Consider the following 15517-nt stretch of genomic DNA (forward strand, 5'->3'; position numbering starts at 1 on the left):
TCAGAAAATTAAATATAAAACTACCATATGACCCAGCAATTCTACTTTGGACATATATCCAGACAGAACTTTCATTGAAAAAGAAACATGCAACTAACTGTGTTCATTGAAGCACTATTCACAATAGCCAACAACCTACTGGAAACAACCCCAATGTCCACCGACAAATGAATGGATTAGGAAAATGTGGTATATATACACAATGGAATACTACTAAGCCATAAAAAAGAACAAAATAATGCCATCTGCAGCAACATGGATGGAACAGAGACTCTCATACTAAGTGAAATACGTCAGAAAGAGAAAGACAAATACCATATGATACCATTTATATCTGGGATCTAATATACGGCACAAAGGAACCTTTCCACAGAAAAGAAACTCATGGACTTGGAGAACAGACTTGTGGTTGCCAAGAAGGAGGGGGAGGGAGTTGGGTGGACCGGCAGTTTGGGGCTAACAGATGAAAACTATTGCCTTTGGAGTGGATAAGCAATGAGATCCTGCTGTATAGCACAGGGAATTCTATCTAGTCACTTGTGACAGAAAATGATGGAGGAAAATGTGAGAAAAAGATATATATAAATGTATGACTGGGTCACTTTGCTGTACAGTAGAAACTGACAGAACACTGTAAATCAACTATAACAGAAAAAATAAAAATCATTAAAAAAATAAATAAAAGGAGTTCCCGCTGTGGCACAGTGGGAACAAATCCGACTAGGGACCATGAGGTTGCATTTGATCCCTGGCCTCCCTCAGTGGGTTAAGGATCCAGCGTTGCCATGAGCTGTGGTGTAGGTCACAGAATCGGCTGGATCCCATGTTGCTGTGGCTGTGGTATAGGCTGGCGGCTACAGCTCTGATTTGACCCCTAGCCTGGGAACCTCTATAAGCCTTGGGTGTGGCCCTAAAAAGACAAAAATAAGCAAACAAACAAATAAATAAAAGCCCAAACAAGAAGCAACAGTCTAGGTGCTGCTCACCCATGTGCCTGAGCTGGGTTTGCAAACACGCTGACCAAGTTCAGCAGTATCACGCTGAGAAAGGGCATGGAGGGTCTAAGACCAGGGCGGGTCAGCCTTGGTGGCAAAGACACGATCAGCCATCACACAGGATTAAAATCAATTCATAAAAACAGAAAAAAGCATACCATCTTTCTTCTGGGCCCCGTGGTGATGGTTAAATGGAATGTCCCGTGGAAAAGGCTTAGCGTGGTGCCCGGCACACCCAAAGCGCTCACTCAATTCCCACTGTGGCTATGGCACAAATGTGAGGTTGTGCATTCCTACACCTACACCACGTGCCAGAGCGCCCTCGGGGTGTCTAAGTCTACAAGCCTCGCTTTCTAGTTTTCCTACACATTAGAGCCCTGTCTGCTGCACACTCAGTGCGTGCGTTCTGAGCTGAGACAGTGCATGAAGGCTGCTTGAGGATGGGGTGGTGGGTTGCCTCTATCTTCATGCAGCGCAGCCCTGCCACGCCCCAAGCAACTCTAGACTGGGGCCGAGGGGCCAGCAGAGGAACACAAGAAAGAAGTGCCTCAGACTCAACACCATGACCGTGAAAAGCCGTATAGCATCCTGAACTCTCAACCAGGAAGTCCTCATCCACTGCCACCCCCCTGCCCCCATTTAAAAACAGTCAAGAATCCCTACCACCACCTCAGAGACCCAGACCCACAGGGACACATCCACAGGAGGACACCGGGTGATGGGGAAGTGGGTCGGGCAGGGGTCAGAGAAAAGGCGGTGGTGGACGCTGACCAGGGGAATGCTCAGCTGGCTTGGCAGAGGGGTCTCCAAGTGTGTGAAGGGCTGTGTCGGGGGCAGGCCTTGAACCAGACCACCAGGGACTGCAGAGGGCTGTGTGGGGGGCAGGCCTTGAAACAGACCACCAGGGGCTGCAGCAGGGCACACTGCAGGCCCCAGGGACTTCCCTGCCACGCCGCCTCCACTGCTTTCTGATGGGCAGCAAGGGGAACACAGCCACAGGAGTGTTCCGGGGACCCATGGACTGACCCCACCCCCATGGCCCTCCTCCCACCCTTCACTCTTGATGCCCGGGAGCTGCTTCTTCAGCGCTTCTTTGTCCTCTGCGGTGAGCAGGCTGAAGCCCTTAAGCTGGCTGGCGCTGTACTCGGGCCGGAAGCCCAGCTCCTCCCGGTTCTGAACAAAGCAGTTTGGGTGGTACCAGCGGTCGATCATGCCCAGCTGGGGCTTCTCGGGGTCCAGCATCTTCTTGGACAGGCGCACGTGGCCCTGTGGGAAAATCCACAGAGACAAGGAAGGATGGTAAATGTCAGGGGACTTGGGGGTGACCAGAACCCCCAGGTCCATGCCCAGAACAAAGGGCTGGATAGGGTGGGGCTGCTGTTGGGAGGTTTGGGCTCGTCTATGCCACCAAGGATTGTGTGACCCTCAATCTTAACGGGGGTCAAGTCCAACTAGCTACGTAGCTAGCTAGCTACCTGGGCAAGTGAGGAAGAGACAGCATTGCCTCAGAATGCTCTGCTGACCTGGCGTGGGCACGAAGCCACCTGGGATGCTGAGCTGCCGCAGGCTGCACTGAGCCAGGGCAGGACCTGGTTCCAGCAGGGATTGCCAAAAATCCTCCCAAACCCAGACTCTCAAGCCTCCTTACACATGTGAAGGCCCCTAAAAAGCAGTAGTAAGAGTTCCTGTTGTGGCTCAGGGGGTTAAGAACTAGGATCCATGAGGACGTGGATTCGATCCCTGGCCTCGCTCAATGGGTTAAGGATGCAGCATTGCCATGAGCTGTGGTGTAGGTGGCAAATGCAGCTCGGATTGGACCCCTAGCCTGGGAACCTCCCTCCATATGCCTTGACTTTGGCCCTAAAAAGACCAAAAAGGGGGGGGAGGGCAGTAACAAACCTGTAAACTAGTCCTGCTCAGGTTCACAATTCTCAGCGCTGACACTCCTACTGAGTTTTGCACCTGTGCATCCCAGAGGGGAAGGCTCGGAGCAGGGGGACCGACACTTCCCCACTGCCGGCTGAGCAGCATTCAGCAGTCTCTGGCACTCCCTCTGGGCATTAACTTTCACCTCAGGTTCTTATGGCTGGAGTAGATCTAGCCATTTCATCTGTGTCCTTTCTAAAGACCCACTGACTCAGCTCAATTTCCTGTACAATACTCCGAGGAGGTAGAAACCTCCAATCGATGCCTGAAATTAATCAACCAGAGTGTTTACCAAAGACCAGAGGATCTTGGGTAATAAGGCCAGAGGGCACAGGCCCACTTTCCACCTGTCTCCCCACTGCTCAGAGGACCGAACATGTCACCCAACCAGCTGTCATCCTTCAGGGACAAGCGCTGGGAGGAAGGGGTATTTAAGGAAGTCCCTGATCAAGTGGAAGAGACCTGGAGGCTGGTACCAGGAACATTCTCCTTAAACTTAATCCCACCAAACGCGACCAACAGTTCCCCACAGCCACTGAGGGGTCCAGAAGAGACCCCATGTGTCAATGTTTTCCAAATTCTCCCAGGACTCCCAAGAGTGGTGGCAGTGACATACATGAGGACAGGACCATGAATAGTCAGGGTCAGATCTGCCCAGAAGTCACTGCCACCTCCTATCTCTATGGAGACCTTCCTTTATTCATCCATTTTTTTTTTTTTCTTTTTCAGCCGATGCTTGGCATACGGAGTTCTCAGGCCAGAGATCAGATCTGAGCCACAGTTGCAGCAATGCTGGATCCTTAACCCACTGGGCCGGGCCAGGGATCCAACCTGCATTCCAGTGCTCCCAAGATGCCAATGATCCCTTTGTGCCACACCGGGAAGTCCAATCTTCACTTTATTTTTAACCACTCATGTTAAGCCAGGACTGAAAGCCCCTATTTTTTCTATTTTTTTTTTTTGCTTTTTATAGCCACACCTGCAGCATATGGAAGTTCCCAGGCTAGCGGTTGAATCAGAGCTGCAGCTGCCGACCTACACCAGAGCCACAGCAACACCAGATCTGAACCATGTCTGCAACCTACACCACAGCTCATGGCAACACCGGTGCTTAACCCACTGAGTGAGGACAGGGATGGAACGCGCATCCTCATGGTCACCAGTCAGGTTAGTTACTGCTGAGCCATAACGGGAACGCCTATTTTTACTTTTCTTTTGAGATATGCCATGACATCCAACGTCAGAAATCCCCGAAGTCCGTATGTGAAGCCCCAGGCGCTCGATCACCTTCTCGATCTTCTCCATGCAGCCCTTGCACGTGCTTCTGTTGGACTTGGCATACTCGGCCGCGAAGTCACCCAGCGTCTTCTCCGCCTTGCTGCCAACCCCATCTTGGCCTTTGCCTGAAGAATCAAAGGCACCGCGCTCAAATCAACAGCCTTGGTGTGGCTCCAGAGTCCCCGACCTCTGCCTCTACCTCCTGGGGCTCCTCTACCATGACACCTTAGGTTTGGGGCGACCACAGTTGGTCCATCTCATCTACGCTTGTTTGCAACCATTGTGGGTGCCTAAGAGAGCTTTTCTGGCAATAACATAAAAACCTTCTGTCAGTCTTCTGGTAACAGTACAGTGTTAGCTGCTGGGGGTCCCACCCCCTTCTCTTCATTCCCCTGTAGCCCAGTCCCTCACATTTTTTTCTTTTTGGCCACACCTGTGGCATATGGAGGTTCTCAGGCTAGGGGTCAAATTGGACCTACGGCAGCTAGCCTACACCACAGCCACAGCCAGGTGGGATGGGAGCCGTATCTGCGACCTACACCACAACTCACAGCAATACCAGATACTTTAACCCACTGAGCAAAGCCAGGGATTGAACCTGCGTCCTCATGGATATTACTCAGATATGTTTCCGCTGAACTATAACAGGAACTCCCCTGGAAAACTTATTAAGTGCTTACTATGAAAGGCTTGTACCATACTAAATTCTAACTCTGCCTTCTAATTTCCATTACACTTTCATTTATTAAAGTTAAATGCTGAGTTGGAGTTCCTGTCGTGACGCAGCAGAAATGAGTCTGACTAGGAACTATGAAGTTGTGGGGTCGATCCCTGGACTCACTCAGTGGCTCCGATCTCTGTGGCTGTGGCATAAGCAGGCAGCTGTAGCTCTGATTAGACCCCTAGCCTGGGAATTTCCATATGCCTAAAAAGACAAAAGACAAAAAATAAAAAATAAAAAAAAGTTAAATGCTGAGTTAAAGGGACAATCTTGATACAGACACAGACACAATGTATACATAAGAATTAAATATGCGGAACTACAAGGATATACTGTAGTTGGGGAATACAGCTAATATTTTGTAATAACTATAAATGGAATATAACCTTTAAAAATTGTGGATCACTACACTGAATACCTGTAACTTATATACTATTATTGTACATGAACTATACTTCAATTAGAAAAACAAAAACCAAAAACAAGAGAGCAGAGCAAAATAAAAAATAACAGTCGTTGCTCAGCAGTTAAACCCAACTAGTATCCGTGAGGACACGGGTTCGACCCCTGGCCTTGCTCAGTGGGTTAAGGATTTGGTGTTGCCGTGAGCTGTGGCGTAGGCCAGCAGCTGCAGCTCTGATTCAACCCCTAGCCTGGGAACTTCCATATGCTGTGAATGAAGTCCCCCTCCCCCCCAAAACCCCCATATAAACAAAAAACAAAGTGGTGGTGGGGGGTGCTAAAAAGAAAAAGAAAAAAAAAAAGAAAAGAAAAATCTCAGGGGAAATTGGCCAAGCATTTGGGAAAAGCTAGATTCTTTTCTTTTTTCTTTTTTTTTGCTATTTCTTGGGCCGCTCCTGCGGCATATGGAGATTCCCAGGCTAGGGGTCTAATCGGAGCTGTAGCCATCAGCCTACACCAGAGCCACAGCAACTCGTCTGCAACCTATACCACAGCTCACGGCAACGCCGGATTGTTAACCACTGAGCAAGGGCAGGGACCGAACCAGCAACCTCATGGTTCCTAGTCGGATTCGTTAACCACTGCGCCACAACGGGAACTCCCTAGATTCTTTTCTTATAAATTCCAAGGCTGAATGCTTCTCTCCCAAGATCAACAATAAGACAAGCCTGGCTTCTCTTACCACTTCTATTTAACACTGTATTGAAGGTTTTAGTAAGTGCATCAAGGCAAGAAAAAGAGAAGTTTAAGTTTAGAAAAGAACAACTAGAACCATCTCTATTTGTAGGGGACATGACTGTAACTGGGATTATCCTTAGGAATCTACAAAAAAGCTCCTAATACCATCAAGTGAAGTGAGCAAATTTGCAAAGCACAAAGTTAGTGCAAAACATTTCTATATGCTAGCAATAAACATACTGGGAAAAAACACGAGTTTCCGTTGTGGCGCGGCGGAAATGAAATCTGACTAGGAACCACGAGGTTCTGAGTTCGATCCCTGGCCTTGCTCAGTGGGTTAAGGATCTGGCGTTGCCATGAGCTGTGGTGCAGGTTGCAGACATGGCTCAGATCTGGAGTTGCTGTAAAAGCTAAACCTACATCTACCAGTCTATCCTAGGCATTTACCCAAGAGAAACCAGAGCACTTGCATTTATAGAGCGTGTACACAAGTGTACATAGCAGCTATATTTGTAACAGCCCTAGTCTGTTAACAACCTAAGTCACCAACAGGAGAATGGATAAACAAATTGTAGTAATACTCAAACAGAGGAGGGACTACTCCTCAATAATTAAAAAAGAACTGATGACATTTAAGACAACCTGAATGGGTCTCATGGATGTTACGCTGAGTGGAAGCAGCTAACCAGAGAAAGACACCGCTCCCTTTTTTCCAAAACGAAAAATCAATTGCACAGGGATAGAAATCAGAACAGTGGTTACCTTGCTGAGGGGAGGATAACTCGGAAACGGTCTAATGGACCTATGTGGGGTTGGGGGTAGCAATTTTGTTTTTTTTTTTTTTTTTTTTTTTTTTTTTTTGGTTTTTAGGGCCGCACCTGTGGTATATGGAAGTTCCCAGGCTAGGGGTCAAATCAGAGCTGTAGCCACCAACCTACACCATAGCCATAGCAACACAGGATCCAAGCCACATGTACCACCCACACCACAGGCCAGGGATCAAACCCGCATCCTCATAGATTCTAGTCGGGTTTGTTAAGAGCTGAGCCACGAAGAGAACCCCTGGTAGCAAAATTTGACGGGGTGAATGTTAGATGTGCAAAGGCATTTGTCCAAACTCGCTGAACTGTACATATTAAGTTTGTGCCTGTAACTGTATGCACATTATTTTTTAAATTCTGGATGAGAGATTTTAAAATACCAAAAGTGGATACTGTAAATGAGAAGACAGGTATGACAAGAACATTTAGTCAGAGATGACACTTTGATGTGACAAAACATACAATAAAGATATCTAGAAGAAAAATGTGAAACTAGGAAAAATATTTGCAAACACGTGAGACTGAGAATGAGTATCTTCTACATTTCATTAAGAAAAGACAAAATACCTTAAAAAACGAGGCAAGGACACATACACACAGCAAAGTAACACAAATGACTGATCAACACATGACAAAATGTTCCACCTCAGTAAAAGGAAAACGAAAAGGAACGAAAATACTCAGGAGGGTTCCCATCACGGCTCAGTGGAAATGAATCTAACCAGTATTCATGAGGATGCAGGTTCGATCCCTGGCCTCGCAGTGGGTTAAGATCTGGCATTGCAGTGAGCTGTGGTGTAGGTCAGACTTGGCTTGGATCCCACGTTGCTGTGGCTGTGACGTAGGCCAGCAGCTACAGCCCCAATTCGACCCCTAGTCTGGGAATCTCCAGGTGCTACGGGTACGGCCCTAAAAAGACAAAAAAAGAAAAAAGAAAAAGAAAACACTTAGCGATGGTGTGGACATGGAGATGTGGGTCCATCACACATCACTGGTACCACGGTCACCACCTTTCTGACAGGTAATGTGGCCTTCAAACAGCTCAGCTCTTTTGGCAGTAATTCCCCCTCTTGGAATTACAGAATCAACTGGACAGGTGCCCCAGGATATACAAGAAATCTGCAGCAGCTCTATTTATAATAGAGCTAAATGGGTCAGAGTCTAGTCTAAAAAGCAAGAGTCTGGACTTGAATCCTGGCTCAGGCCGTTACCACTGGTGTAACCTTGGACCAATTACCTCAACCTCTAAGTTATCTTAGTTCCTCAACAGTAAAACTGATTAAAGGACTGGTGCAAGGATTCAGTGAAATTAATGCATGTCAAATATGCACAAAATCTAGCAAGACCTTAATAAATGAATACTACAGACCTTTAAAAACCATGATGGAAATTTGTAACTTTTAACGTCAATAGAGTAAATATTAAGTTGTAGAACGCAACAGCGAGGGCACCAGGGAAACGCAAATCAAACCCACAATAGATACTACTTCAAACTATTAGGATGGGTCTTACTACTAACATTGTTGTTATTTTTGGCCTCACCCGAAGAAGGTCCTGGGCCAGGAGCCGAACCTGAGCCACAGTAGAGACAACACCCAATTCTTTAACCACTAGGCCACCAGGGAATTCCAAGGATGGGTATTATTTAGGGAAAAAATTCCAAAACCAAAACAAACCCAAACTCAGAAAATAAAAGTATCAATAAGGATGTGGAGAAATCAGACCCCTGTGCGCTGCTGGCGGGGATGGATAATCATGCAGCTGTTGCTAGAAACAGCACTGCAGTTTACACAAATAATGAAACACGGAATTCCTATATGATCCAGCACTTAATTCCACTTCTGGGTATATGCACAAGAGAACAGGAAGCAGGGCCTGGAACAGAGATTTGTATACCAATGTTCACGGCAGCATTCTTCTTTTTTTTTTTTTTGTCTTTTTGCCATTTCTTGGGCTGCTCCCGCGGCATATGGGGGTTCCCAGGCTAGGGGTCGAATTGGAGCCGTAGCCACTGGCCTACGCCAGAGCCACAGCAACTCGGGACCCAAGCTGCGTCTGTAACCTACACCACAGCTCACGGCAACACCGGATCGTTAACCCACTGAGCAAGGCCAGGGATCGAACCAGCAACCTCATGGTTCTTAGTCAGATTTGTTAACCACTGAGCCACGATGGGAACTCCGGCAGCATTCTTTACAATCACTAAAAGGGAGAAACAACCCAAATGTCCATCAGTGAATGAAAGGACAAACAAGAGAATATTATTCTAGCCGTACAAGAGAGTATTATTCAGCCTTAAAAAGCACACCACATGCGAGAACTGTGAAGACATTAAGCTGAGTGATATGTCAGACACAAAAGGACAAATATCGTATGATTAGACTCATATGAGGTACTTAGAAGCAGTCAAATTCATAGAGACAGAAATTAGCAGTGGTCATCAGAGACTGGTGGGGGGAGAAATGGGAAGTTGTCGTTGAATTGGCATGGGGTGTCCATCTGCGAAGATGAACAAGTTTTGGAGATGGATGGTGGTGATGGTTGCCTAACCATGGGAATGAATGCACTTAGGACTGAAATGTACCGGCAAAACCGTGGAGACACCAAAAGCATCCTCGGTTGCCAGGGGTTGGGAAAGGGAGAGGCCAATGGATAGAATGCAGAGGAATTTTAGGGCAGTGAAAAATATTTCTGTACAATACTATAAAAATGGATTATGTATTGTTGCCCTTTTGTCCAAACCCACATAAAATCTCTACCACCACGAGTTACGGCTAATGGAAACTATGGACTTTGGGTGATGATGACGTCAATGTAGGTTCAGCGATTACAACAAGTGGACCATCAGCTGAGGGATGCTGCTGATGCTGCAGGTCATGCCTCTGTGGGGGCCAGCAGCATATGGGAACTCTCTGCTTTATTTTGCTGTGAACCTAAAACTATTCTATAAAACAAAGTCTATTAAAACAGCCACAACACATTTAAAAGCTACATCGGAAGCATCTGGAGAAATAAAATACCCTACATCAGAATGACACTGGGTCACTGGGGTGCTGCTAAAACAAGAAAGGGTGAACTGAAGGACCTTGCTTCTGTTCTCTTGGGAAAGGCCCCTCGCCCAGGCAGCTTCGGGGCTGGGGGGTGACACCCACCCTCCCCCGATGTGCACACACCTGTCACTCCTCCAGCCTCCGCCGTCTTCTTGACTTTCTGCTGGTCGTCCCACCGGAGCTCGGAGAACCCGTCCACCTCGATGTCAGGGTGCCGGATGGCGTGGCCGACCTTCCAGAAGCAGGAGAAGTGGTACCAGTGCGGGACTTTCCCATCGAACATGGGCGACTAGAAGGGCGGGGTCGGAGGAGGAAGAGAGGGGTGAGCCTCAGGTCTGGCCCTGGGACCCCAACATCCTAACCCATTTGCTTAACTGTAAACCCACGACAGCCTCCTCATCCCCACCTGGAGGGGGGAAAGCTGTAAAGGGACAGCAACGGCCCCGCCTTAGGATGGGGACCCGAACCACCCTCAGATGGATGGGGGCGGGGCCCGGGGGCATTTCAGCTCAGAACTCCGTGGGCGCACAGGAGATGCAAGGCCCCATCTCACCAGGGTCCCTGTGGCCTGGAGGGCTCTGTGCACTTAGAACAACACGGGAATGAGTCCCACATAAGGCGCCAGGCCAAGCAAACATGTCAGAGAAAAGTGTCACGCTTCGCAACAGCCAAGTGAATGTGTGCAAGGAGTGACTTCTCTAAGGAGAGGGAACGGGTAGGCCGCCCCCGCCCCAACAACTGGGAGGTCCGGCCACATTCAGTCCCTGCTGCCCTTCAAGACAAGCCATCCCGGGACACCTGCAACTGCCTCTGGGGACCCAGCACCCCCACTTCACGGCTGCAGGGGGGGGTGTCACACAGGCAGCAAGTGACTCAGCTCCAACTTGAACCTGCGACCACTGTTGGTTCCCCTACACTGCTCCACACCGCTTGGCAGGAAGGGGTACTTCACACACAAACGGTTCTGACCGAAGCAAGGCAAGCCCCAAACACCTGCTCTGATGGAACATAAAGCTCCATGTCAAGAGGCTGGCATAAAGCTACTACAACGGTGTTAAAAATAAACTCCAGGCAGGATGGAGTGGGGGACAGGGGAAGTATTCTGAAAGAGTGACAAGGTCTCCCAACGACCTTCTGCTAGGTGTGGGGCCTCACGCTGCAGTGTTAAATAAAATGCAGGGTTAATGAGGCTGGGAGCAAAACTGCACTTCCTCAGGTCCCCCAAGACCTTCTTCCACAGTCCCCCAGAGTTAAGATTATTTGCTCAATGTCTGTCCTGCATGGGGTGAGAAGCTCCCGGAGGACCACGGGGCCTCTCTTGGCAGGAAACGGCAATTCCTGCTCCTGGCAGTGGTCAAAAAGTGTCTGTGGAGTCTGGAGGGAAAAGGAGGGAGGGATGGAGTAAGTCCTGCTGTGGAAAAGAGGCTCCCTCCCAACCTAAACAAAACACAGCCCCCCCCCCCCACATAACAAATGGCCATTTTCAGAGTGGACTTGGGTCCTGGCTCAGACTTTATCAAGGCAGCCTCAAGCATCTTGACGTCCTGTTATAACATCTGCAGTGGCCTTGACCTGGCTCTCTCTGCCTTGGTACTCCTGTCTAAGCCTCCCCTTAAGTGCAAAGGGGAGAGGGCGGCTTGGTGGCTTTCCCCCGAGTGGAACTCGTGGCCATGGCATTTCTTCCTGACTGGGCTGGGGACCCACAGGCCTGTCAGAACTCCCAGCACAAGATCATGGGATGTTAGAGCCCCCATGCTCCCTGCAAGAACCCTTGACCAAGACCAGGCTTTATTTGTGAACTCATGACTGAGACCCCTATGGGAGGAAGGGAACTAGACCAAGGTCACGAGACGACAGTCTCCACTTGGGAGCCACCACACTTGAGCCAGGAGCAGAAGCTTTGGCTGCATACTCGGCACACGTGAGCACCTACCAGGCCCCAGGGGCCTCACCAGCCACCCAGTCAGCTTCCTGAGAAACTGCCCACACCACAGCTGGCCTACCCCCCAAAGAACAGAACCACAGAGCACCAGGCTGTCTGCCTGCCTCAGGCCATCCCAAGAAGGGCCCATCACAGCTCCTCCCAGTCCAAAGGCTGGAAGGCACAAAGCATCCCAGGAGGCTGCCCCAGGGCCTGCCAGCTAAAGTATCAGGTACTCCAGACTCCAACTGCCCATACAAATGTAAAAGAAGGAATTCCAATCCACAGGGGAGTGGGGCGGGGGTGGGGGTGGTGAAGAAAGGCCTCTTTCTTTCCCTCTGGCCTTCAGCAGCTCAGCCAAGACCAAAGTTATATTCTGAATGAAAACTCCACCTCCCATTACAATTAGAAAAAACCACATGAACTCCCCAGCTCCCCCTTTTCAGCCACCCCTCAACAAATAGAACTCGTGGATCAGGGATCAGGCTGGAGCTAAAGCTGCGGGAACGCTGGATCCTTAACCCACTGTGCCAGGCTGGGGATCAAACCTGCGTCCTAGCACTCCCAAGACGCCACCAATCCTTTGTGCCACAGCCGGAGCTCCACCACATTAACTTTGAATACTAATTCTTTCTTTGAGGTAAGCAGAAGGAGGGCCCAGAAACCCCGACTTTATCATTTTTTAAAAATTTTTATTGCAGTACAGTTAATTTACAAGGCTATGGTTACTTGGGCTGCTGCTAGATTTGATTTGGTTCAGGAAATGATGACTCAGGAGACAGAGCCAACCCTCCCTTCATGCCTCACTGGCATCCTTGCCTCGGTACACTGGCTGGACCGAGGCTTTCTGTCTGTCCTTCCCAATAGAACAGGGGCTTCTCTGGCTGTCGGTGAAGCCTTAGGGATGTCCCATTCTCAGACTAACATTTCAAAATGCACGATAAAATACACAGGCTCACAGAGGAAATCGATTATATTGAAATAATTATCAAAACATTAAAAAAAAGTTTACTGGGATATAATAATCCATGAGCTTCAAACATCAAATAACAAAATACAGTTAAGTACCCACTTTAATAACGACTGCAATTTTCTAATGATGAGTGTAGGTGGTAAATTTTTGAGAAACCCCCAACAGCTGTACGAAAATAACTAGCCTTGATGACAAAAACCCCAGGTACTGCTAATTTGCCTTTGCTCTGCTGTTTCCATTCCTAACTGGAGGAAGCAGTGGATTATAATGAAAGGCTACAGGGATGCCAGGGATGCACATGTTTTTTTCTCATCTAAACTCATGGACTTACTTCCTAAATTCTACCTGCCATCCCAAAGACTCTAGGTAAAGAACCCCTGCACTATTGGGAGCTTCTTAAGATCAGTGGCCCGAACATTAGGGTAAAATGAAAAGACGCCCCATAGGAGATAAGGGCTCTTCAGATGATAGGTCTTGTCTCCTCTTCCATCCTCAACTTCCTGTTACTTCTGTGGCAAAGCTCCCACCCTGGGCATATGACGCCTAGTGCAGAGCTCCATCAGGTGGCACCTACCCCTGTACAGCAACATTTACCAGTCATCAGCCCTGTAACCCAACTGGAAGCTCCCAGGAGTGGAGTCTCTCCTTCTGCCCCTAGTACCTAACACAACGCCTGGAACCTACCAGGTGCTCAGCAAGTATTTACTAAATGAAGAAGTATTGTGTGCCAGGTATTTAGCTAGGTGGCCCTGAGGACACCAGGGTGACAACCCCAGTCCCTGCCCAGTTATGAAATGAGATCGCCTAAGCACACTTGGTACCCACTCCCCTCCACCCCAAAGCCAGCAGTGCTCTCTGGTCATTTCTAAAACATGAACTGGGGAGTTCCCACTGTGGCTCAGCAAAAAGGAATCTGACTGGTAACCATGAGGACACAGGTTTGATTCTTGGCTTTGATCAGTGGGTTAAGGATCTGGCGTTGCCGTGAGCTGTGGCGTAGGTCGCAGACCAGCTTGGATTTGGTGTTGCTGTGGCTGTGGTGTAGGCCGGTGGCTACAGCTCTGATTCCACCCCTAGCCTGGGAATCTTCACATGCCGCAGGTGGAGCCTTAAAAAGAACAAAACACAAACAAACAAAACATGAAAATTGGGAGTTCTGTCATGGCTCAGGGGTAAAGAACCTGACTAGTATCCATGAGGACACAGGTTCGATCCCTGGCCTCACTCACTGGGTTAAGGATCTGGCGTTGCTGTGAGCTGTGGTGTAGGCCGGCAGCTGCAGCTCTGCTTCCACCCCTAGCCTGGGAACTTCCATATGTCAAGGGTGTGGCCCTAAAAATACAGGGGGGAAAAAAAAAAACACAACAACACAAACTGCCTCACGGAGGGGAGAGAAAATCAAGCTACTGGGACCTTGAGGTCCAGATAAACACCTCATTCCAACAGCCTCTGGCCATCTCTGTAGGCCTCGGGGACCACCAGAGGGATTTCCCTAATCAGCCAATAAATCCAGATAAGGAACCCCCGGAGCCATTCTTACTCAAATCGGATTAGCTGCAAATGCAGCAAGTCTGCGAAGTTGGAAAGTTTGGGGAAAAGGTTATTTTAAACCACAAATTAAGCTCAAAGAGGGAGCACCGTACTGAAACGACACCGACTTGCATAGCTTTGCATAATTTTAAAAAATGAGAGTGAGCGAATGTAGAAGATTGCCAAAAATAGCTTAAAAAAAAAAAAAAAACCCTCACTTGCCAGTCGCCACCACGAATATAAGACAAAAATCTTCCAGCGCAATGTAGGTCAAAACCAAACTAACTTCCAAAGACCACACGTACATTTTCTTTCCAAGGCGAATAGCAATAACAGAAACAAGAACAGCACCACCCCGGAGTAAGGATAAAAGCAGCTCCTTATTTTTTACAAAATAAAAGGCACCACCAGCTCCACACCGTATTTCCCGGGCTTTTTCAGCAACATCAGCAAAACCTTCCGGAAGAGTCCACCCGGCGGGCCACACGCCGGGAGGAGCGGCAGCAGCAGCGCCCGCAGGCCCAGCGCGGGCTCCGAGCGGCCGGCCTGGCCCGCGGCTCTGGGCCAGCCCTCCCCCAACCCTCCCCGGACGCTTGGAAACCCCCGCCGCGCACAAAGCGGCCTCTCATCCCGCACCTGCACCATGATGGCCATCCGGAGCGAGTCCTTGGGGATGCTCTCGCTGCATTTCTTGCAGGAGGCGCGCCCACTCTTAGCATACTCGACCCGATAGAGCTTGTCCGATGACTCCGCCATCCTCCTCCCTGTGCCGATGCAGCTCCCGAAGCCTGACGCTGCGACCTGCAGACACGCAACCGCAACCGCCGCCGCCGCCGCCGCCGCCTTGCTTGCCTGTCTCCTCCCAGCAGGGCCCCCAGTGCCCAGAGCCGCCGCCGCTGCCGCCAAGCACGCCGCGCCGACCACCCGCCGCTCCCGATAGATTGCTGATGCCTGGCGGGGGGGGCACGCCCCGCTAGCCGCGTTCACGGGGCGGGGCCGCCGGCGCGCACGCCCCCTGCGGGCTGGGGGCGGCATTTCCCTAGTGCTTGCTGCTGCCGCGTGAGCGAGGCGGAGCTGCTGGGGGTCCATGCTGGCTGGAGCTCCGCCTGTAGCTCTTTGGCTGGGCCGGCCGCAGTGCTCTTAATCATTTGTCCCCAGGAAC

General features: G+C 49.6%; 1 protein-coding gene across 1 annotated transcript in view; it reads right to left on the reverse strand.

The window, feature by feature from the left end:
- Window positions 1-15303, reverse strand: part of PARP1 (poly(ADP-ribose) polymerase 1) — a 38008-nt gene extending 22705 nt beyond the window's left edge. The window contains 4 exon segments of the mRNA XM_003357641.4: window positions 2047-2261; window positions 4209-4324; window positions 10055-10220; window positions 14992-15303. Of these exon segments, the coding sequence (XP_003357689.2) occupies window positions 2047-2261; window positions 4209-4324; window positions 10055-10220; window positions 14992-15111 (617 nt within the window). The 5' untranslated portion in view covers window positions 15112-15303.

This window comes from Sus scrofa, chromosome 10 (genome assembly GCF_000003025.6).
Source record: "Sus scrofa isolate TJ Tabasco breed Duroc chromosome 10, Sscrofa11.1, whole genome shotgun sequence".
In the NCBI taxonomy this organism is placed as follows: domain Eukaryota; kingdom Metazoa; phylum Chordata; class Mammalia; order Artiodactyla; family Suidae; genus Sus; species Sus scrofa.